Here is a 24,410-nt window from a genome sequence, read left to right as displayed (position 1 = left end):
TAACTGTTACGGTTTTAGGATGGTTTGACTGCCCAAGTTTTAAAATAACCACTGTTTCTTTTGTTCCTTCCTTTCTACATTCTTAGTGTCTATCAAATCGTTGTTGAGGAAGAGCGCCCACGGAGGACCAAAAAGACAACTGAAATCTTGAAGTGCTACCCAGTGCCCATTCATTTCCAGAATGCCTCACTCTTGAATTCCCAGTACTACTTTGCTGCAGAGATTCCAGCCAATGGTTTACTAGCTGCTCAGCCTTTCACTATTGGTGATAACAAAACGTACAGTGGTTTCTGGAATACTCCTCTTCTTCCTCATAAGAGCTACAGCATCTATTTTCAAGCTGCTAGCAGAGCCAATGGGGTAGGTCTTGCAACAGACGTGATTTTATACAGTGTTTGTGTGTAAATAAATGATTGGCATCAACTAGCAGGATGCCAAATTTAGTTGCTAATGAGAAAATGAAGTAACCATGAAATTTAACACACTGAGTTTAAAAAACAGCAGTTTTCGTAACAAAATATTGCTTAATGATTAAAGGTTACAGGAAAGAGGAGGGGAAAACCACATGTTTTGTCAGTAGTGAGCAGGCAAAGTACTATGTTACCATTCTGTCTTGTTGCTAAAAGCTGTCCAGTGACTATGTTTGACTGGCTTTTTTTCTTCCTTTTTGTTTTTTTTTCTTGCTTTGAACAAGAAAATGTTGTGATTTCTTTCATTACATTTAAGCCAAACACGACTGTGGGTTTTAGCACATCTGTCTTGGCATGTCCAGTCCTATTACCTTAGTTTGTAACATCTTGATCTCCCTTTTTCTCATTTGGTTGTCCTGATTGATTGAATTAGAAGTCACTGGGGTTTTTTTGTTCCTTTCTACAAACAAAGTAAAAGGAAAAAGAAATAGATGGAACTGAAATGAAAAGTGTGTAAAAAGATCCTCACACATCATGTTTCATCAGACTAATTCTTCCTGGAATTGTTTTTCATTTCCTGGACAGACCTACCCAGAGCCCTTCAATTCTTGATAAGCTTTGGCTGTCAGCGCTGACAGTCTGGGAATGTTTTCTGCCAGAAACCATAATGCACCCTCATTCACAGTGCACCGACAGTGCACAAATGTGAAACACCATTGATTATTTTTTCTTCCTAAAGTTGTCTAACATGATGCCTCAAACTATACTTTCTGTAAGAAAAAGAAAAATCTCCCAAGGTCATTATGTTGCCAGAGTTAAAAAGCTGAACACTTGCCTGTGCTCCTGTGAATATGTTTCACATTTTCTACTTTTAGAAGAATCTTAAGTGAAATGTTTACATACCATACCCAAGCAGTGCTTGTCCATATTATGAAAGCACTTTGGAGTTAGCTAATAAGCAACTAAATATGGAATGAGGCACATTCTGCTCTGACATTTTATCAGTACTTTTAAGAATAGAATAATGGATGACTTTCTCTGTCTACACAAGATGTGACCTTCTTCCTCTTTGTTTGACACAGGAAACTAAAATCGACTGCGTCAGGGTAGCCACAAAAGGTATGTTGGGATTATGTCGTGTATTCTGTACTTCAGCTTGTTGACCTTCCCCTCACATGGTGTTTGGAAACTTCCAGAACTGTATATATTGCTAAAACAGATCACTAAACATATTATAGATTTTTCATAGAATCATTTGCATCCTTAGCTGAGATTTAGGAAATTTGCTTGTTTGTTTGTTTGTAATCATAAATTTATTAATTACTTTTGGTTGTCTGCTTGAACACAGGGCTTTTAAAATAGATTCTCTGGGTTTTTATATGATCTCAAAATAAATATTTTGTACTTACGTACACAGGTATATGTATTTATATAGTAGAGTTGTAAAATTGCCAATTGCAGAGTACATGCTGGCAGCTTATACATCTGTAGTGAAAAATTGCCCCTTACTTGTAAGCAATTACCTTAACTTAATTGCTGTATAAAAGAGAAGTGGAGAAATCATGTTCTTCATTTTAATGAGACAGATCAGCTATATTTACTCATCTGTCAGCAGATGATACTACCATTTGTGAGACAAATATGTATAATTGAGACAGTACTGGCTATAGGTTTTGTCTCCAAACAGGGAAACGTAAACACATTGCTGATCTATTTATCTTTGGGGGCTAGATCTATCTGTGATTTTCTTTGTAGTCTCACCTTTTTAGTACCTTTAGCTGCTGGCAACTTAAAAGCCTGAAAAAGGAGTGATAGAATAGTACAATTGACTTGGAGATGGTAGTAGAGGAACAGGAAAGAACCTGCTGCTGTGAGTAGTAACAGGTAATACCACCTGGTAGTTTGGGCACCTGGCAAGAGCATAAAACAAAAACTGCTTCATCGCTATACCACTGCACCCTGCAGGAGATTGTGCTTGTCTCAGTGACTATCCCTAATGGAACTGATTCCACCATGATTTCCTTTACATGTAGACTTCACAATTTCATCTCCACCTCTATGTCTAAATGGGATGAGAATGTCATTACTTAAAAGTAACAGAAATGTTAGCATAATGAATGTAATAAATACATACGCTTGTATGCATAAAGTTAACTTTATGCATGTTAGCATAAAGTTACCGCTGTTCAAAGTTTGTATACTCCCTAATTTGACAAATACATTTTCAATCCTCTTCAAACTGATTCCTGGCTTCTTCTCTCTTCCAAACCAAAGGAAGTAGTTTTAATTTGAATTTACTAACTGATTACTAAGCCACAGAAATCGTTCAAATATCTGAACTCAATCCAGATATAATACAGATGAATTTAATTCCAGATGCAAGTGAAATCCTGTATTGTTTCAAGTAGCTTCAGAGTTATCAGGGGTGAACTGGGGTACATCAGAAATCATAATAGATGATTGGAGGAATGGATTTTAAATTCTTTGAAGATTTGTATTCCTGATCACTAATGGATGTTCAACTATTTAAATTACTTGACTGACTGAAAATTTTTACTCTCTCATTTGAGAAGCGAGGGTAACTTTGTGGATTGGAATAGCTCCCATAGCAACAAGCTACTTTGAGCTAACCCATTTGGCAATGGAGATGTGAGAAATGCAGCTTTTATTTAAAAAAAATCTCCCTACAATCCTGTTTTGAAAGCATAGTTCTGATTTTTTCATAATAAAATAATGTTAGAGGTTGTTGTGAAGACTTTTTTTTTAAAACCAGAGGTAGCCTTGATGGTTTTTTTAGTCCCTGGTGCACAATTTTCTTGGGGGATACTGTAAAGCACTGATTTCCATTATTTGAAACTGAATGTTTGTATTATATTTTTAATATGTATTAATTTAAAAAGATTAAATTAAGACGATAACATATTTTAATATGATATTAAAAGTAGCTGTCTGCACAGATGTTTTCCCTTTGGATCTAACTGATATACTTAAAGGAAAAGCAGAATTCTCTGCCCTCTCTGGACCTCCCACATTTGCGTTAGAAGCAAACAGCAAAAATGCTCTGTGTGTAGGTCAGAAATCACTATACCTGCATTGGGACAAGGCATAAAGTTGTCCTCTCCCAATCTCCTCTCCTTCTGTTTAATCCCCATGAACAGCGCAGTACACTCTCGTTGTTTGTACCTCAGTAAGCAAGGGCTACTCTGGCCACTCTGCCAAATTTCTTACACCTACACCATTTTCCACTGAGCTTTGAGACTACAGTGTAGCTACTAGACAGTAAGCTACTTGAGCTCTCTGTGCTTGTTATGTCCATCTATTTATGTGCTGTAGTGCTCCTGACAAATAAGATTGGGAATGCTCTCCAGCACTACATCTAGTTCTCACATACTAGTAAGATTCCTGAAATATTTGTAATCTGGGCTTCTCTTATCTCAGGAGTTCAAGTTCAGTGGTTTTAAAGCTAGAGGAAGTACTCCAGGCCACTCATGTATAAAACTGGTGCAATCTTTTGAATTGAGGTCTGATCCTGAAAATACCTACAGCCTTGTATAGGCCATCGGAATCAGTAGACATACTGTAGATTTTACTATGTATGTGAAAAGACATACGGTTTTACAGAATCACAGAATATTCTGAATTGCAAGGGATCATCGAATCCAGCTCTCAAGTGAACAGCCTGTGGGAATTGAACCCACAGCCGTGGTGTTCTAGCACCATGCTCGGACCAGATAGGCGCTAATCAAGTCAATCACGTACCTGCTTTTGCACACAGAGAATAATCTCATTGACTACTTCACAACTGTTCCATCCTAAAGTAGACATGTAAGTGTTTTACTGGGGAAAGGCCTGTGCCATTCCCAGGATCAAGAGCCCTTCCTAAGATCAAGGTCACTCAAGGCAACTTTCAAGCTGCTCCACTGAGCCAGCTGAGATTGGCCAAGCCACCTCATTGTGGTTAGGCTGCTTGAAGTTCGAGGACCAATATGGGGATTCAGAACATGTCACGAGCAGAGTTGTCACGTGCTAGTTACATCCCTTTTAATTATCTCACCTCCAGATAATAAAGTTGTTGGTGCCCTTAAGACCTTCTTAAGGTCACTGAGAATTAGTTTTGTCAGTGTCATGCAATCTTCATTCCATGGCCCACCATACACTTTCTATTTTTTGTAAAAATAAAAATACATAACTGTAATATAGACATAATGTTCATGTCCCAGATCCAGCAGAACTGTTCTGTACCTTGAGTGCCCTCTTCCCTCCCGTTGATGTCAGCAGGAATAATGCATGTGCTTTACTGCCAAGCATGTGCTGGACTAGCAGACATTAAAACCTTGTTGCTGTATCAGAGACCAAGTGCAGCAGATAGCTTATTATCATATTGACAGGTTTCCTATTAGAAGGGTACAGCCTATCTCCAGAAAAGGGCAGCCTAATTCTACTGGATCCAATGCATGTCTGGGGTCAGTAGCTAGATAATACTTTTTCATTCCATCAAGTGTATTTTAAGCAACCTCAGTTTGTACCCTTTTAGAAAATGATCTTGTTTTATGACCATTACATTTTTACACATGGAACCTTTGTTAAATATGTTCTTTTAGAGATCATATAAAAATCCTGATTGCAGTGATTACAAGTATAAATTACTTGTATGAGAATGTTTGATTTTGTAGAGCTGAAAGTTTTCCTTCTGCTTCTGATGAAGTCAAAGGAAGCCTTTGCCAGTGACTGTTAGTAGGAGGATCATACAGCACGTTATTATGATGTGGAGTCTCCTGATCTCAGTTTTCTGTAGAGAAAGGCTTCTGGGACCTCTGTGACTATTTGGTGTATATACAAATGGGGAGACTGCAGGGTTTCCACTCCCATTATTTTTGACAAGATAATTAAACAAACAAACAAACAAAAATCCAGAATAGCTTTTTGTACCAGTGGTAATAAAGGTTGTCATATATTGCTTGAAATATGGCTTTCATATTCCTACTCTTTCTTCAAGCTAAATGATTGTAAAATCTCAACAGACTAAGTTGAAAACATTCCAAAACTCCTCCAAGTTTATTACTATCAACTTTGTGGTGGTTTGTGATTTATATTAAGATTCTATTTCCTGATATGACTTACAACGCTGTCTGGATAGAAACATCTTGATTATCTCCTAGGAATGCAGTTCTCAAGAGGGAGGCATCATTGTTCTAATTTTGCAATATTGGAAGGCTTTCATTAATTATGAGAGAGAAAAGGATATTATAACATTTTAAATCCAATAGCAACACTACTCTAGAAGCTACTATCAACACTGCATTTCAGTGTTGCAGAGGGATATTTCCAAATATTATGCAGCAGCAGTTTTGAGTTTAATTGTCTGCAGATGGTAGATGATCTATTTTCCTCTCTCGCTGCCACATTTCTAATAGCACCCAGGCTGTTCTATGTAAATGAGTGATCTTTCATATAATTTTGTCCTTAATTTTCCAATATTTTTTCTTTGCATCATTCTCCAGCTGCATCGTGTTGGATCTGACCTTTTAATTTTTTTAATATTCCTTAATATATATGTATCACAGCGTGCTTAACCATTTAGAGGCAATTATAGAACTGCTGGAAAACAAAGAAATAACAGATTTTATTAATGTGAGCCACAGTAATAGTTGTCTGTAGCAGGGAGTGGTTGTTAACTCTGTCAGAAAAGTATGGATATTTCAGGGCACAAACAAGTCAGGCTTTTCATCTTTTTCTTGTGAAGTTGAAACTCAGACCTGGGACAGTTACACGCATACCTCATTAAAGGTGTGCCACCTCTCAGCGGTCATTCTTTGTATGCTGAACATTAAGTATGTGTGTAGTGTGCACAGTGACCCCAGTGGGTACAAGAAAAGTCGACAGTTACACGCATACCTCATTAAAGGTGTGCCACCTCTCAGCCGTCATTCTTTGTATGCTGAACATTAAGTATGTGTGTAGTGTGCACATTTTAGAACAGTGACCCCAGTGGGTGCAAGAAAAGTTAATCTTAACTAGCTCAAAAATGCTTTACATAAAAATTGTCTTTAAAAATTATAGGAAAAATATAGTATTATGAAATAGGAAAAATAAAAATGAAACTACTTCAAAATAAAAATGAAGCTACCTCAAATTACTTGGAGAAGTTGATATTAGAGTACTCTGAATAATCAGCTTGTTTTCACTTAGGAAGCTTAGTGCTGTGACTAGCAGAGCCAAAGAGCCTCCAGTTTCCTCAAATGCAGTAAATAATGTGCTTTGAGTTCTTTTCCTGAAGGAAATTCACATGCGACAGCTTATTAATTTGCAGAATAACCACACTAACAACTAAAGATGAAAAGGAACTTGTGGGAGTTTTTTGGTTTTCATTTGTGAAGTTCAGACAATAAACAACTGACCAAGATTCTTCTTGCTGGCGTAGCTTCAGTCTGGCTTTTTTTTCCCTCATGCATGCTGACCTGGAACTCTTCCTTTGCCTTAGCTGCGATAATCGTGACTCAGCTTACAACACCATACATTCGCATCGCCCCTGCTGCAGGCGACGACCAGCTAACAGGTCAGATGTTCAAGTACAGACAAGTCATCATGCCCATTCTGTCTCTTTTTCTTTGGCTCCTTTTCCCTGACAGTTTTTTCCTTCTCTGCTCATAAAGTTTCCTGTGTTAAAAGTTCCTTTCTGTTTATATTTTTTTTCCTCAGCTCCACTGAACTCAGTGGTGTGCTTGGCACCAAAACTCAAACACACGTCCCTGTATGTACAATTCCACTGCATGTGCCCATTGTGTGTGTGATTTTGGAGTGTTCCTTCAAGCCTCATGTTGTAGAGATCTCATCTTGCTCCATCCATAAATTAAATGAAAGTTTGAATATAGACATATATCTGTGTACCAGTTTATTTTTTTTCTCTGTTATTAGATCAAGACACTAGAATTTCTAAATAATTGAGGCTCAAAAGTTGCATGTGCAAGTTAAGATAAAGATGTAGTATTAGTGGATTCAGGTTTTTTGTCCTGTGTAATGGTAGGAAGATCATGGATTCTGGCAAAATTTCAATATGAAAGAAATTAAAATAAAGAAATAAAGTAGATCCTTTTTATTGTGTCATACCTGAGTTGTAGGATTAAAGTAAAACAACCTAGCATGTGACGTGAGAATGAGCAAGACTTGAGGATTTAAAATGTAATTGTCAAAGTAAACTCAGTATTCAAGTGGAACCATTATTAGGCTGTTTATGGCTTGAAGGATGGCTCAGAATATGCTAGAAAACCTTTATGAACCTGGGGAAATGATTGATCTTGTCGGAAACCTGTGTCTAAAACCTTTCAGGGATTTGCAAGCTTTTTTTTTTTTTTCAAAGAGAACCACAGAGCATTAAAAGCTCTAGAACCTGAGGTGATGAAATATCTAATGGGCAAAGTAAACCTAGTCCACCAGCTTTTAGTGTATGATAAATCTTTGCCTTTTTGAAGAATACTGGCATAGTTCCTTGGGAAAGCACATTGTTACTATGCTGCTACCAGGGTGTCTAAGAGATGTGTTCAAATGTCTGGTATCTGGATACTGCTACAGTAAATAAGAGGCAGTTAAATGATTCAGTTTAAGATAAGAGGATTAGTGACATGTCTGCTGTGGATTTTAATTCTGGGGTATGTGTTATAATAACAAAGCTGAGTGATCCATAATGCCCAAGTTACCTTGTCAATCAAGACAAAATTGCTGCATGTATACTTTTATTTTCTAATGACATATGAACTAACCAGAATAACATACTTATATGATGCCATTAAGTAGCTTGTTCTTGTTACTGCTGCTTGGCAGAAGCTGTGTCTGCGTACATTTTTATACCTCAGTTAATTTTTACTTGACAATTCAAATAAAGCATTGAAGAGACGGGATCTCTTCCATATCCTTGAACTTCGAACAATTTTTGATTTCTTTATCATAGGATTCAAATAAGCTCCTGTATTTTTCCATGTGGAGATTGAAATGTTTCTCTTCTCATGTTTTGTTTTTTTTAATTTGTTTCAATGCAAAACTGGGTGGCTATAGGTAATGCTGGAGACATGCCTGTTCCACAAGAAGATGGTCACAGTATTTAACAGTGAGATAAAAGATATATGGCTACATAGGATTTATTTCATTGCTTTGTCACTGGTGGCATTGGCAGTCTGTGGTTGTCTGTCAGATCTGTGAAATTTGTTTCCTTTTTCTTGAAAAGAAAATAAAAATGTTCTACCAGAATCTAATTATGTAGTGAAAAAGAACATATCAGATTATACCTGCCAACAGCATTAATAGCTATTTGTGAAATGTTTTAGAGAGCCTTCGAAATACCCTCATCATCTTCCAACCCCACCCCATGCTTGAAAGACTGTGCTCAAAAGCAAAGAAACATCTTTCTCCTCATTTGCCACAACTGCAGTAACAAGCAGAGAAACCTCATCCGGCCCACATGGTTGTCCCGTGACAGCAACAAGAATTCCTGTTTATCCAGGGAGACATTCTGTCTAGGAGTCCTTTGGGCAGGCTTTTCAACTTGAGGGCAGTACAGCAGTAATGGGATCAGCAGTGCCCATGAGAAGCACAAAGGGTTTCTTAAAGGAGGTTTACAGAAACTGGACCACACATGAGGGAGCTGAGAGTGATACACATTGTCCCCACATTTTTCTCCTATAAATTTCAAGACTGTGGAAAGGATTTCCCTGTAAAAGGATTTGTTTATGTGAAAGTACAGGGCTGTTTCTAACTGTAGTTACCGCAAGCCCTACAGCTGTAACTGTTAAATGTCACTTAGCATTTTCTCTTCAGTGCTTTTTCCTCACTTCTTTGCTCAGAACCAAAGTAATTATATTTGAGATCAAGAAATTACTTTCATCTTTTAGCATTTGAGGAGATACATAAGCGGCAGTGGGAAGGTCAAGGATGGCATTTTCGGGTTTCTTTACATTGGAAGTTGATGCTTCTTGCATAATGAAAATTTAAAATCTTGGCTGCGTTCCTGAATATCGTTACCAAATTTGAAAGGTCTTCCTCTTCACAAATATCATGATAATACAGCTCAGCTTTCAAGCCAATTCTGCTTGCACTCATTTCCTCCATCCTCGTCATCATTGTCTTGCCTCTTACTGGTGCAGTTGATAAACAGTGCATTATTAATTTCTCTTTGTCCTTCCTTTCGCCTTTATTTTTCATATAAAAATAACAGGTCTACCGTTTAAAGGATTATGAGCTAGTTTCCCTAAGTATCTGGACAGCCATTCCAGGTTGGCTTTGCAGCCTGTTGCAAAGAGAACTTTTCTTTGCAGTTGCACTTAAATACCTACAGTGTAGTTGTCCATAAGTTATAGCATAAGATATATGCTATTTGTGAAATGTATTAGAGAGCTAATGCTTTTATACCTAGTGTAAAAGCAACTGTGTGATTTTGACTGTCAGAAGCCAAAACAGGGAAATCAATGTTTGGCCAATACATAATTATCAGTGATCCAATAATGTAGTAGATAAGGAATTCAAATTTGAGAGATAGTGTTTAGCTTTCAGTGTTACCTTACAAAAAGTAACTAACTTGAAATCTACTCAATTGACCCTGTCCTTCAACAGACAGAAAATACCTAATATCTTATACCTGTGTGCAAGGAAAAAGATTATGTATACATGAAGCATAGTAGTACTCATGATACTGTCTCCATGTTTTCATAACAAATACGGTTTAACATAAAATTGAAATCATGTAGAATGTTATCAAAAAACTTACCACATAAAAATGTGATTGTATGGTCTTAACTTCAAAGTCAAATAAAAAAAAAATCCATCTTTTTGAGAAATACTGAAATCATTTGTAGTTTGTTTCAGTATTTTGTAAGAGACACTTCATCTAATAGGTTTAAATTGGCCATATTTGGTATTCACTTGGCCCTCATATATTTTGTTCTCTGCATTCTGATAAAATAGCATGCTTGGAATCATGATTAGGGTGTTCATTCTGTCAGGCATTTTCTTAATTGTTGAAATATGTCTGAGCTACTTGTGTTTGAATTAAAGTATTTCCATTTGTGATTTAGTGGAGCAGCCACTACTTTGCTGGATGTTATTAAGACTGATTTCCATAGAACGCCCTTTTTACGACCCATTGTAATTACACATCCAGCTGCAAGAGAGAGCTCTGTATTGTACATTCTTCCTACGTGAACATCTTGGTACAAATCAAGTGCAGCAAGATCTGTCAGAAGTTTTGTAAAGTAACTGATATTAATGATTGGGAAGATTTTTCTTTTTTTTTTGTAAAAGATAGGGGCAAAAGTTTAAAACATTAGTTTTATCCTGCACACCTTAAGGTCTAGATGATCACCATATTTTATAAACAAGTTAAAAGCAGTCATAAAATAATCGTAGTCAGTTTCTTCTCCCTTATGAAGTTAGCACCATAGTAAAATATACCCATTTCTTAAGATGTGCATTCAGTACATAGCAAGACTTATTGCAGTGTTCTGGGTCACATTCTGTTCTCAGCCATTCCACTGTAAAAATGAAAAAAATAAACTGAAATCTATGATTGATTAAATTGCAATTTCATGGAATTTCTTTATGTCAAGGGATTTGCTCCAGTTTGCACTGCATTACTGAAAACACATTTTGTTTATTAACACAAAAACCAACTGCATAAATTTGAGAAAGAGTGTTTTGCTATTTACCTTGATTGTTTTGCTTTACAAGCATCTGAGGTGTAACAACATGTACTGGACAGACTTTCACATTCATTTTTTCTCCATCCTGGATCATGTAACATTGATTTAGATGTATTCTGACATGCTAAAACTTGAAGTGCTATTTTGGGCAATGTAGAACTCACTATTTCCTAGTTGAGTCTGTAATAACAAGCTTATGTGCAGACATGTCTGCAGGTTCAATACGCTATTTTACAAGTTTATTCTTGTTTTGATACTTCTGGACAACATTTGCATTAGTTGGAGTTGTGGATAGTTATCCAGGGGAGAATAAGCACCGGTGTGCTGTAAAGTCAAAGCCATATTGCAGTGCTGTTGCAAGACCAAGTGACAAGGAAAGCAGAATGAGAATGGATCTGAGTCTCCAAAGTGAAATTCTAAGCCTATTTTTATGTGATGGCCCCAACGATTGCTGTACCAATTGTTCAAGGATTCTGGTCCTCTTGCTCAGCTGGGCAGAATGCAAAACAAGGAAATGTTCCTACTTTCTGCAGCACTGGCTGGATGCATTTCAATGGGCTGAGGTGTCACTTGTGATTTATTGCCCATTTTTGTTCTTTTATGTGTTATATTTGTCATTTTTGCAGTGACAGTTTCATCTATAAAACAGCATAGTTACAAGAAAATGTTAAGAGGATACAGGAGTGCCATGGGAGCTGCTGTTTCCTTTTCTCCCTTTTATTTCCCCTAGTATGTTACAGAGTCAAATGTCAGGTTTTCTGTAAGACAGTGCAGCCAAAGCATCTATGCTTTTAAACATAAGTACATTTTCCACAGAGCAGCTGAAAAAGAGCTGAAGTTAAACAATAAGGCAAAGAAGGCCTAAAAATAATGCTAATAACATTTCCCAAATGGTGAAATAAACCATAATACAAATACAAGCCTTGCCACCTGTACACAGTAAAGAGCCCAACTTGATTAGAAGTCAGTTATCAGTGTGATTATATTAGTTATATTAAATATTCCACTTCTTATTTTAAAATAATAGTTCCTTTAATGTTCTTTGGAAATGGGACCTTTCCAACTCCCATGCCTAAGTAGAACAATAGGGAGGATAAACTGCAGAGTCATATCAGCAGTTTTTCTCTGGCCATTGATGCTCTGGTTGGCCAAGGGGGTGTGGGTTCTTCAGCTGTCCTGGCATTGCATCGCCAGAGCCACTGTGTTACAGACCTGGGACAGGAGCAGCTGGAGAAGATCCCATGAGCTAGAAGAATGTATCAACCTTTCCCTACCCTTTAGGAAGGACAAGTGGCCTCATTAGGTGTGTTTTCCACTGTAGAAACAGTTTGTCTTTTATTCAGGGCAGTTAAAAAGTTGCCTGCCACAGAAGTAGTCAGTCATTGCAGGAACTGTGTTACATCCCCCAAGTACAAAATCAGTCTGGAAGTTTGAGTATTCCAGTTCATACCTGAGAGAAAAATATTATTCCAAGTGTCTAATATCTCTTTTGTGACATCAGGCATCCAAATTTAAGCTACTAAAGCTACTAAAGATGGGTCTATTTGGCTCATCCTAGCTTGAAAACTAATCTATTCTCTTAGTAACGTGTAATCTTCATGTCAGGATCTCTGTGAGGGCTGTTTGAGGTTGAGCTGGGAGGAGAGGCAGCTTTCTTAATCACATTGCAGAGAATGGAAGCATAAAACCCAGTCATGAAAGTAATTATATGAATGAACTGACCAGGATAAATTCTTAACAAACGGAAGGAATCTCTGCCATCTGTTTACTACTAGTACTGGTCAGTATCACACCTATTTCAAAATGTTTCAACATCAGCAATGTACAGCAAACAGAAAAACTGAAGCAATGCAAAAATAACAGTAGGTAATTTTTAGAGCATAGCTGTCATATAGTGTGTTACTTCATTTCTGTATTAAAAAATATGCCTCTGATTTTTACATTTAAAACAGAGTTTTGTATGTATCACAATGAAAAATTAAGGAGAGACAAGGGAAGACAAAGAAACTCAGAGATTAAAGTAGCAACTAAAAAACCCTGTGAATTTCATCTGTAGTTTTTGACTGTATTCATAAAATGCTAAGCAATTTGAATTTTAAGTTTAAAATGTGGGACCAGATGTGGGTAAAATAATCTGTAGTTCTTGGAGACTGCAAATCTGGTGTTTGTACCACTGGAGAGTTTGGCAAATGTTTAAGGCAATATTATGTGGACTGCCTCTATTTTAATGTACAGGTGAGCATTTAGATGTGTTACAGTTAAACAGAGCAGTGCAGCAAAGAGGAGAGTAATACTGTCAATTTTAAGCAAAAGTTACAGAATGTACTGTCTTGGGCAAAATAACGTTGCAGCAATTCACTCATTTAGTTTCACTGAAATAGCTCAAATCTGAATAAGTCAGATCTGTCTTCTTGGAGTGACAATTCAGCACTCTGCAAGCCATAACTGTAGTTATTGACAAGTTTTTAACATCTTCTTCAGACAATCTATTGAACATGTTCTCTTCTGCACTAAAGGGAGTTTGACTGCAAGAACCAATGATTTTAGAGCTCTGAGAAAGGCATTCAGGTGTATCTGTGCATTTTCAAGTCTTCATTTTTCAAGAATTTTGAATTTTCATTTCCTTCCCTTTATCTGATTTTCTATCAGTGCTGAGCACTAAGGAGTTTTTGTGTACATAGAAAATTTCCATGCAAATGAAAGTTGAGTCACAATTTTCCATATAAGTGAACAGAAGTTGGTGTCTTGCATGGTTTTAAGCTGTCGAGAGGAAATAAGTACTATCAGGTTCTGTTTAAACTTTTGAGTTCACATTGGAAGCACAAAGTAAAAAACAGGAAAAATTGTAAATTCTAATTGGTCAGAAGCAAACAAAGTATTCTATAAACCTTTTTGAAGCAAAATAATTGCACTTTTCAGTATGCTGTCATGGAATTAGACTGCTTCTGATTATGAGTCAATGTGTCAATAATTAAAAGAGCTGATTATAAAAATGACTGTTCAAGGCATTCTTAATCAAGTATGACAAGTGGAGATATTCCTTTAACCCCTGAAACCTCCAGGAAATAACTGAAAATCAAAATGTAAATCAGTGATAACTGTTCAGAGGAGGCCTAGTCTATTCTTGTCCCTGTACTAGAATATTGGTGCATTCAACAATATTTCGGTCTGAATAGGTTTTTTTATTGGCAATACTATAAAATTTCTGAAATGTGAACAAAAGAACTGCTACGCTGTATTGGCACAAAGACATTTAGAATTCTGTGGAATTATATTTCCTTTGTTGTGCTGATTCTGCTTTTCAGTTCCTCTAGCTGACCTTCCTGCCCTGAAACAGTGTTGACTCTGAAATGCTTTAAAAGAAAAAAAGTTTTGAGTCTTTTTTCTTGCCTTTTATAAATTTATCACATTTTTCTTTTTTCTATTTCTTCATATGTCATTGCATGTATAATTCCATTTATGTGTGGAATTATAATTTGTGGAATTATTTATAATTCCATTTATTTTGTTATGTTCATAACTGTGTTATGTTTTCTTCCAGGAAAATGTGTGGGTAGTGAAAAATGAGAAGTAAATTCCACGTGTGATTGTTTTTGAAGGATTTCTGTAGAATCCTTCAAAAGGATTGCAGTGTGAAGGGAGCTTGGTAGTGGAAGTCACCAGGAATGTAAGCCTCATCTGTGAGCCAGTGGCAGCACAGGCCAAAACATCCACCCACAGGGATACCTCTACTGCATTACCCTCTGCCCTTGTCCTCCTAATGGCAAAGTAACCAAGCCTTCACTGACTTTACATTTGGAACTGTTCATTTGTGTTCCTCCGCTGTATCATCAGAAGATGATACCTCACTCTGCTACTTCTTGCCCATAGCTTCAGGTTGCTTTGTTCCCATGCTGGATGTGTTCCCTTGCCTTCAGGGATGGAAAATAAAACACCTGTGTTTGTCCAGGCCAAAAGCATCTAGTTTTGTAGCTGAGTTTCACCCTGGGTAGGTCAGCTCTAGAAACATTACTGTGATTTGATTTCACGTCTTCCCTGCTTGCTGGAAGCCAACTGAGTACTAGAAAACCACATTTTATCTCCCCTGAAGAGAGGAGTCCTCTTCAGTCTTCAAATCCATACCTTTCTGTTTCTAGAAAACAGCTGAAATAAATTCTCAGTGGTGTCTGATATTTCTTGTCATGTCTCAGTATACTTTTAGGAGTAGATCTAGTGTTGAAAGCATAGGAGTCAGCAAGAGGTCTCCTTGGTGAAATAGGTGAAAGTCACATACCTTTGTGGGGCTGATAGTAAATTGTCCACTTCTTCTAGAGGGATGGCCTGAAAGTGGTGCTGACTTGCTTAAAAAATGTGTTAGGTGTAGACAGGATCAATCCAAACTGTCTGCTTTCATTTCCTTAGAGCTAATTTGAGAGAGTTATTCTTTTACCATGAGTACTGTTGGTTTGAAGTTGTGTAGAGAACCATAAAATCAAATGTTTCAGGTCTAAAGGCTACCCTTGTTGTACGTTATGTACCTCTATTACTTCTTGTTCACAGAAGTCAGGGCTATAAGATGCAATTGCACTTCCAATGGCTGCAAGTGGGACATCTTTCACAGAGCATCAGCTGGGAACAAGCCCTACATTCAAAACCTGCCATTTCAGCTCTTGTTGGTGCTTCCCTTCTCAGACCTCCTCACCCTTATTCAGTATGATACCTACATGCATACAGCCAATATGATGCAAGTATATTCCCATTGCTCCTCAGTCAGCCTTGATTAGAAATGTGTGTCTCATCATATTGGTCATTGTTGTGATTGTGTAGTCAGAGAGTAGTTGGTAAAGAAGCCCAGTTTCATCTTTCCACAGAAGTCAGGAGGATTTTGACTTTTATTTCAGTGGTGGGAGCTGTTTTCAGTTATGCTGCCGTGGCTTTTCCATTTGTTGGCATAGAGGTCTGTGGTGTGTTCCATTGTGGCTGCTTCTTTGGCCACACATAGTGAGTACTTATAAATATGTAGCCATCCTTTTTTTCTTCATAAAATAGACTAAAGTGTGTGGAACTACCCTTTAGGGTCATTTGAAAGCTTAAGGTTCTAAAGACTTGATTTTTTTTTTTCCTTAGTAAATTACTTATTTCCAAGAAGGAGATACACTGTGTCTGTATATTTGAGACTTGTTAATAATTTCTGGTTATGGTACAGCTATTGAGTGTGCTTTAAACATCCCTTAATGATCTCAATGCTGTTAAAGTAGCTTATGCTTATTTCTCAAATGAATGAGGGCCTCCAACTCCTTGGGTGCCCACAAGAGAGGAAAATTTTTATGAATTTTAATTACTTAAGTTTCTTTGCTTAAAAGAAAAAGGCAAAGAGGAGCTAGTAGAAGGGATGGTGGCTTTGTTTCAAATGAGAAATGAGCTGTTTATCAAACTTGCTTGCTTAAGTTGGTTTTTTTTAAAAACCACAGTCTCCAGAAAAAATCCAGTCTAAATAGTCTGGATCAAAATCCTGTTAAAAATAGATTGTGATGAGACCAATAGATTGGGATGAGACCAAAACTCAAACTGGGAACTTCATTTGTTTTAGGCGTGTTTTGTAAAGAATGTTGTTATTCCCCACAACCAGAAATGCAGATATTTAACCAAAATAGCCTTTCTGCTCACATACACCAACATGAGTCATCCACCAGTGATAGTCAGTTAAATGAGTTGTATTCATCAGTGAAATAGTTCTTTGCATGTCTTTTTATGCAGTTCTTTGTCACTTATATTTACATTTTCCTAAAGAATATCACAAACAAAATTAATAATTTATAACTATTGTTACACAGCAGAGCCTTATTTTGATACTCCCTTCTTACCACAGACCTTCTAAAAAGTCTGTATTTTCCTGTATTTAAAAAACACCAAATAAAAAATACACCAAATCAATCAATAGTGGTCCTCAGGAAATACAGAAACCTTTTTCAGGGCAAAGAGGGTCTGTACACAGCAATATATATTGTGATGTTAATCATAAATTGCAAGGAAAATACTCTCCTGCTAAATTGTAAGTGTTGCTTGCCCTCCTTTCCCAGACTTCAAAAAAATAGATTGGTGAGCACATCATAGGAGGGAAAGTCAGACTGTGTTGATTTCAACACTTAAACAACTCCTATGCTTAACAAAATAGAAGGAAAACATTGTCTCTGCCATGTAGAAAAAGCAGTTTATATATGAGCATTTCCAAGAGAAACCAGGAACAGAAAGGAAGAATATTGTAAAAAGAGGAGTAAACAGACCTTACTCTTGCCACATTTCCAAAACTCATATATTCAAGACATGGACTAGAGAGAAAACTGAAAAAATGCTGATCAAAACCACCTTCTGGCACAAAGTGTACCCTGCCCAACACCACCTCATAACTTCTACCATATGGACAAAAACCTGCAGTTTTGAAGGAGAACGAGGAGCAATGATTGGAAAGCTAACAATGAGGATGGCAAGGGAGAACTCACTCTCCTAGCTGGAGTTCTACCAGGAGTAATAAAACAAAGACTTTGTTAGCAGATACGTGCTGGCTAGCAGATGAGGACTGAATGCCAGTCACTTAGAGTATAAACAGAAGAGCCAGGGTGGTAATTAATTTCATCTACAGATCTGTATTTGTTTTGGGTCTTCTCCAAGATAGGCTCAAATCCTGGCATCTGGAATGAACTTGAAAGTGTGTCAGACTGGCTGATCTCTCACAGCATCATTAATAATGCTGCTACAGATTTATAAATAGGGGTACCATTTTATGCAGTCATGGGTGAGATGAAGGGAGAAATGGTGTTTCTGGAGAAAACAGGACATTTTGCACTGCTGCCCTCTTGCAGTGTGTTTTGTGATTAAGGATTGGGTTTCCTGTTGGTCATTTGACATTTATAAGGACCTACCTCTGTGAAGCACCTGTTTTCATACCAAGACAGACATATCAGCATTCTTTCTTAATTTGTCATACTGCCTTTTACTTCAGCCCTTTACTTTTGGCAACTCTACTTTTCCTACCTTTATGTTAATGAACATTTATGTTGCTTCCTTCCTTGTCACACCCCAACCAACACCATCAATTAAAACATTTTTAAGACCCTGGAATCACTCCCAAAGATCTGTTTCTGCTGTGGTACTAACTGAAAATGCTGAATGATACCAGCTAGTTAAAAGAGCAAGAAGGGTACAACTATTTGGGAATTGCAAATGGATCTTTTTAGGGGTTTTTGCCTCCCCCTTGCCCCTGTGATTGCTACACCTGCCTCCTACAGCCTAGCTCAACTAGGTTGTGTGCTTTTAGTGGCAGAGATTACTTAGCTGTGTGCCTGCCCTGTTCTTAGCACAGTGGGGCTCCCAGTCTGATTTACAGCTTCTAGCTCCTGCTATCATACAAATAATAGGAAGTAATAATGACAGTAGCCTCTGTAATTCATGTTGTCCTTGGAGAACGTGGGCAGAGTCTTTAAAGCCAAGTTCTCTGATCTTTTCAGTCTTCTCACTTTGTGGCAGGGACAATAGGAGCCTAGTGATGGGTGTTCCAAGGAAGCATCATACCTCTCAGCCTTTCCTCTGCCTTGTACCATTTTGCATGATTTCTGCCACCTCATCACGGTGCAGCTGTCACACAGGGGTATAATGTTTCATTTTCCTGACTCACTCTGTGAAATAACTCAAAAGTAGGTGCTGAGATGTGATAGTTGAATCTCACTGCCTGCATTAAAAAAAATCACAGGGTAGTTACTAACTCAAAAGTTGGTTTCAAATTTGACTGGAAAATAGGATGATCTGAACTAACCATATTACTACCTTAAAGCCTTCTAAGGTTAGCCATTACATCAGTTACTGGAACACCTGCGGATGAAATGTAGTTGGAAAGGCTTGCAAGCATCTTACCAGGCAAGTACCTTTTGAGAGTGTAAAGCTGCAGAAAGGAAGTACAAAATGCAGGAACTACAGTCAGGCTTGAGTGGGAGAAATAAAATGAAACTGGTCTAATTAATTAATGGAAGAGATTATTTTTGACTCAAATAAAAGAAGAAACATCTGGATTTTTTTAAAGACTGCTTTAGATGAAGCAATCTTTAGCTAGTTTTTACTAGTAACAGCTTAAATCTTACCCCTCTCTTTGTAAGCATAGCCAGCAGTGTCTAGACTTTTGAGCCAGGATTCTTTTATTGGTTATTTTATTCTGTAAAATGGTCAGTCATTTTTTGGGGAAAAGAAATATTGAAAAGCAAGTCCAAAGTTTGTTCACAAAGAGAGAAGGAGAAAGAGAGTTTATTCAGTTTGGTAGAGGTCCATTTCTTTTACTGGAAAACATTTTCATTTTTCTTGAAAAACAAGATAGTGCTTGCCTCAGAGTTAAAGGAATTATTATTTTGCTCACATAATTCATTCACCTTAGCTTTCATTATAGTGAAAAGTAGTTCTGCTACAACCTTTTCTATCCATAAGCTACCTGCAAGAGATTATTCTTTATGAAGTTTTGAGGTTGATGATAACATGATACTTGTGCCTTCTGAGTGAGAAAGGAAGGGAAAATTTTCCACCAAAGGAAGTGGCAGAACTAGAAATACTTCAAAGAGAGAGTAGGAATTTTTTTTTTTTATCTAGTCTTCTAACTTGTTGTGTGGAAATAGAAATTTAGCTGCACAAAGTCATTTAAGAATTCTAACTCTGGCAGACAATAATAGAGCAACTAGGTATGATTCAGTTCTCATTCTGAAGAGGAAGTAAGATGACATGAACTGGCAGAGTAACGACTAAAATTCAGAGGAGATTCCAGTATTAAGAAAAAGTTAATGGAATAGGTCTAAGAGTAAAAGCTAAGTAAAATACTATGTGGAATACTATGGATGTTTCATGGGTACTACTTAAAAATATTGTCACTGAGGCTTGCAAAGTACGGAACGAAACAGGATCCATGAGGAAAAGTCAGGCCAGCTGAGTGCCATTCTAAGTGAAGGAAAAGAAATATATTTCACATTTTAAATGCTACTGTTGGGAGAGCCACGAAGAATGGGAAATCAGTCAGTGAAAGGGAAATTGTAGTTGCTGAGATTAACTAGAAAAGTAAATATCTAAGGGTATGGAACTAAGCAATGTGAGTGTCTTCCACTGTATTCAGCAGAGGAAGCCTGGGGAAATTTTTTGCTGGGTTTTGCAGCACCTTAGGGTTTGTCTTTAAGTGTATCTCTGTTTTTCACTTGTGGCAGGAAGCACTCCAGCTTGTTTTCATCAAGTAAAGACTTTCCAAAGTCAGCACCTTAATCTTTTTTAAACTGGCAGGAAGCATCTCCTTGTCCTTTCATTTTCTAAGCAGCTCCCTTGAGCTATCCTCCACTCACTGCTCTTCAGTGACCTACTGTCTTTCTAGAGGTGCACCACAGTGTATATGTCAGTTTAGCCTTGAGTCCTGCAGCTCCCACTAGCAAGAGCTAGTGTTTTCACACTGTGTTCAACTTCTGTTTTCTGAGATTGCCCAGACAATCTCAGAAAACAGAAGTGAGGGTTTTTATGCAAGGCTTGAAGTCAGTCATCGTAGGCAAGGGTAGAATCAAAATCTTAAAAGTCAAACAAAAAAATCCAAGTAAGTCATTAGGTCCAGTGTTGTCAGAAAATGCAGTGGGGCATAGCTCAGTTGTTGGCATCAACTTAATGACCTGTTTTCATTAAATACATATATTTTACTGGAGGCACAGAATTTGACTCATAGCTATATATTCTTAAAGACTCCAGGGCAATCAAGGACATTAAAAATTACTGTGTCAGATAAAGAGGTTGCAAGAACGGTAATAAAATAAAGAAATAAACCACCAAGACTAGATCATCATGATAAAATAGTGTATCAATAACACTGTTTCTGTAATGAAATATTACATTTCACTCAATATTTTTAGCATCTGTCAGTTCAGCAGAGTAAAAGAGAAATCAAAGCACCTTTTTTTTTTTTTTAAGGCTTGCAATAGTGCTTTTCCACATCTCTCTTGAAAACATACCAACAAAACCAAATGCACAAATGGACATTACAGTTTATCAGGAGGCAAAATGAATTTCAGAACTACTGCTCTTAGTTGCCTTGCTCCCCTTAGGGACAGCTCACCCTTCTCTCCATGGTGCCAGTGCTTGTGAGTATGGGTTGAAAATCAGTTAAGAAGTAATTATGAGGTGAGAGGCGAATATCATTCAATCAGCCTCTACCTATGAGACAGAAACACGGGAGAAATAAATTGACACTGCTTTTCACAGCTAATGCACTTTAGTATTTAATGTTAAATGCTGTATGGTATGCTAATTAAATGCCTGGAAGAGTCAGTGTCAGGGCAGCAGCTCTTGATTACAATGCTAGATGGTAGGAGTTAGCAGAATTCACATGGGACTATGAAGAATTTCAGTGGGACAAAAGCAAACTGAATGAAGAGGTAGTACCAGCGCAAATTTCAGTCTCAGTAAATGCTAAAATGTAAATTTGAATGGCTTTTAACTTGTAAAGGGTTCAAAGCTGAACACTGCACTGAAGAAACGGCTGCATGTTTCACTGTAAACAATACACAGTAAAAAACTTTCAGTGTCCATCTGACATTGAAATAAATCCAAACAGAATGCTAAGGGGTATGAAGAGTGGATTAGAATACAGCAATTTTCTAAAATCCAGTTGTAGAGAAACTGAGGTATGTTAAACGAATAAGCAGCATTAAATAAAATGCATAGAGGTAATCCAAAATTTCTAATACTAAAAAACAAAAGGAATGTTCAAGAAAGATGAAAGTCCTTTTCATTTACCCAAATAGATTTTGGAAACCACTAAGAACAATAGTGGAGCAACATTTTGTCAGCAAAAAAATAAGCTGCTGATTGGAAATAAAGGAGAATTGAGTAATGCCAATATTATTTCATAATAATTAATGACAGCGGTTTTTAATAGGCTTGTTAAAATCATGCTTCCAGTTTTAAGGCAACCTCTGTTGTAAGGCTGAATACATCACTGTGAGAAGCTGTATCCTATTTTTAACTCGTCATTAAAATCCTTTTCGTAGACAATTTGAGCTGATTCCTCAATCAGATAATCAATAAATGATGCAATATGGGAGTTTGAGTGTCCTGATGTTAGGCTCTGTGCCACTTCCTGTTTAGGCTTTCTTTAGAGATTCTGCATTAGTGGTGGATTCTCCAGCTTGTTAAATACTGCCGTCAGGATAGTGCTTTGTGTGATGAAAGGCATTTCATGAAGGTTGTGCTCCATCATATGCAGAAAACATGCGTGCTTTGAATACGATTTTCTCTCCTCTGCATAATGTAAGTGTAGTTGGTTCCCTTAACTGAGGACCATGAGCTACTAAAGAGAGACCTGGCACTGAGGTAGAGCACACTGGATAGTATTGTGAATGGTTGCCTTTACTTAATTTCACTGCTTAGCACTCATATTCCCAAACTAATGCTGGAAGCCTTAACATAAGGAATGAAACCATAAGGCAGAAGCTGTTTCTAGCAAGTCATTACTGATGAGTATTCCAGTTGTCTGGGGTAACCTGAAGGAGGTCATGAAGAATGGGCTTTGGAAGAAACTAGTTTTAGAAGATACATCTGAAAAGACACTACTTGGTATTGACTTTAGGTTCTTTCTTTCTTGGGTTTTAGATTTAAAAGAGAGTTTTGGAGTCCTTCCTATGTCTTACCATTTGCATCATACTTGATTCACTGCTTCCTGTCGGCCAAGTGCAGCTCAACAGCTGCTTTTTGCATGAACATGCTCTTGATGTCTTCTGAATATCTACTGCAGTATTGAGTGCTGTGAAGAGTACAGCAATAGAATTAAAAAAAAATTTTTATAGGATACAGTAAAATTAAAATAGAACTGTTTATTCATAAAAAGTATGAATCATCCTTTATTCGTACAAAGTAAGGATTTTACCAATTCAGAAAAGTGTGTGTGTATTTCTGTCAAACTAATATTCTTGTGGGACTGGGCACAGGGACAGCAAGCACATCATTTTCTCTGATTTAGCACTCAGGTAAAGTACCGTGGCCAGAATTTTCCAAAAAACTGGTTCCTGCAGTTAGCTCTAGATATGATTTGATTAATAGTTATCACCTTTTCTGGCAGGTTTTCCTGGCATTCCTCTTGGCAAGGAATTTTGAAGGTGTAAGCCAAAAGTATAACTGTGGGCACTCAGAAATACTCTTCATCTTAGAATATCCTGGTTAAAATTGAGAAGAAACATTGGAAATGTTTTCATTCTGTTTTTCAGAAAATCGCTCTTCATGTAAATTGGCCATTAATTTCCTTCCTTTCCAGAAAGAGAAAGTGAAGAAATAAGTAAAATATAGTTGGTGCTGTCAGAATCTTCTCTGAATCCCAGTTAATGGTACAAGAATGTGGTCTTAAAAGATTACACTTTACTTAGGCTTTACTCTTCCTTCTCCCTTCCCAAAAAAGCTGTACCAGGAAAGCAATCCATAAATCCCTGTGTCCATTTTATGGCATGGTGCCTCAAATGATGAATGCTGACACGTTTTGATTTAAAAAAAAATGCAAGTCCATAAAAACATAAAATCTGCTTAGTGAATTGAATGTTGCTTCCTTAACGTTTTTTCATCCTGAACTCATTTGGTAGGGGAAATGGATATTTCATCAGACATGGATTTGACGTTCCATCACATTATACAGTAAACAGTACAAACGATGTTATTTTTTTTAAATGGAGAAGCTGGAGGAGCTAAGACAGTAGCTGCTGTAAGGCACTGGTTATCTCATTTAAACAGATATTAAATGTAGGTGCCAGTGGTGTGATCATCAGCTGCTTCCCACTTTGTGAATAAATTGCTTAGAAGGAGTCTTTTTTCCTACCAGATGTGACCTAGATTTAGATTTCCAAAGGCAAAAAAAAAAAGTCTATTGTGTAAAAAAACAATTGTGGGTAAAATGCATGGTAAATGAGCTTATCTCACTTTTCCAGGTGTTTAAGCTAATATGTTATGGAATTACAGCTTCATTTATGAAAAATAATTGAGGAAAATGTTCCAGCAAATCAAATTTGGATAAAGGCTTAGTATAGTTATTGTGTTATTAGCAAGTTTTTAAATGGAAGAAAGAAAAGGGAGCCAGCACAGATAATAAAAATATAGAAATTTGTGAATCTGTGAAGAGGCTTCTGTAAAGGGTCAGGGCAGGCAGTGGTATCCCACCTATGCTGGGGTCCTGCAGAATGTCTTGGAACAATATAAAGAATTATATTCCTGACAATGCATATGAAAGCAGAAATTCTTCTTAAAAGACCAAGCATTGATATCTGTTGGCCCTGGATAAGATTAATGGCATTAG

At 37.1% G+C, this 24,410-nt stretch overlaps 1 protein-coding gene across 8 annotated transcripts in view; it reads left to right on the top strand.

The window, feature by feature from the left end:
- Positions 1–24,410, top strand: part of PTPRM (protein tyrosine phosphatase receptor type M) — a 440,735-nt gene that overhangs the window by 264,985 nt on the left and 151,340 nt on the right. For all 8 annotated transcript variants that reach the window (XM_041399233.1, XM_041399232.1, XM_041399230.1 and 5 more), the window contains exons 12-13: positions 87–360; positions 1,493–1,529. In XM_041399233.1, coding sequence (XP_041255167.1) covers positions 87–360; positions 1,493–1,529 — 311 coding nt within the window. The remainder of the gene's footprint in view (positions 1–86; positions 361–1,492; positions 1,530–24,410) is intronic.

Source organism: Onychostruthus taczanowskii, unplaced genomic scaffold, assembly GCF_017590055.1.
Source record: "Onychostruthus taczanowskii isolate IOZ18803 unplaced genomic scaffold, ASM1759005v1 scaffold16, whole genome shotgun sequence".
NCBI lineage: Eukaryota > Metazoa > Chordata > Aves > Passeriformes > Passeridae > Onychostruthus > Onychostruthus taczanowskii.
This window is presented reverse-complemented; position numbering and strand designations above follow the sequence as displayed.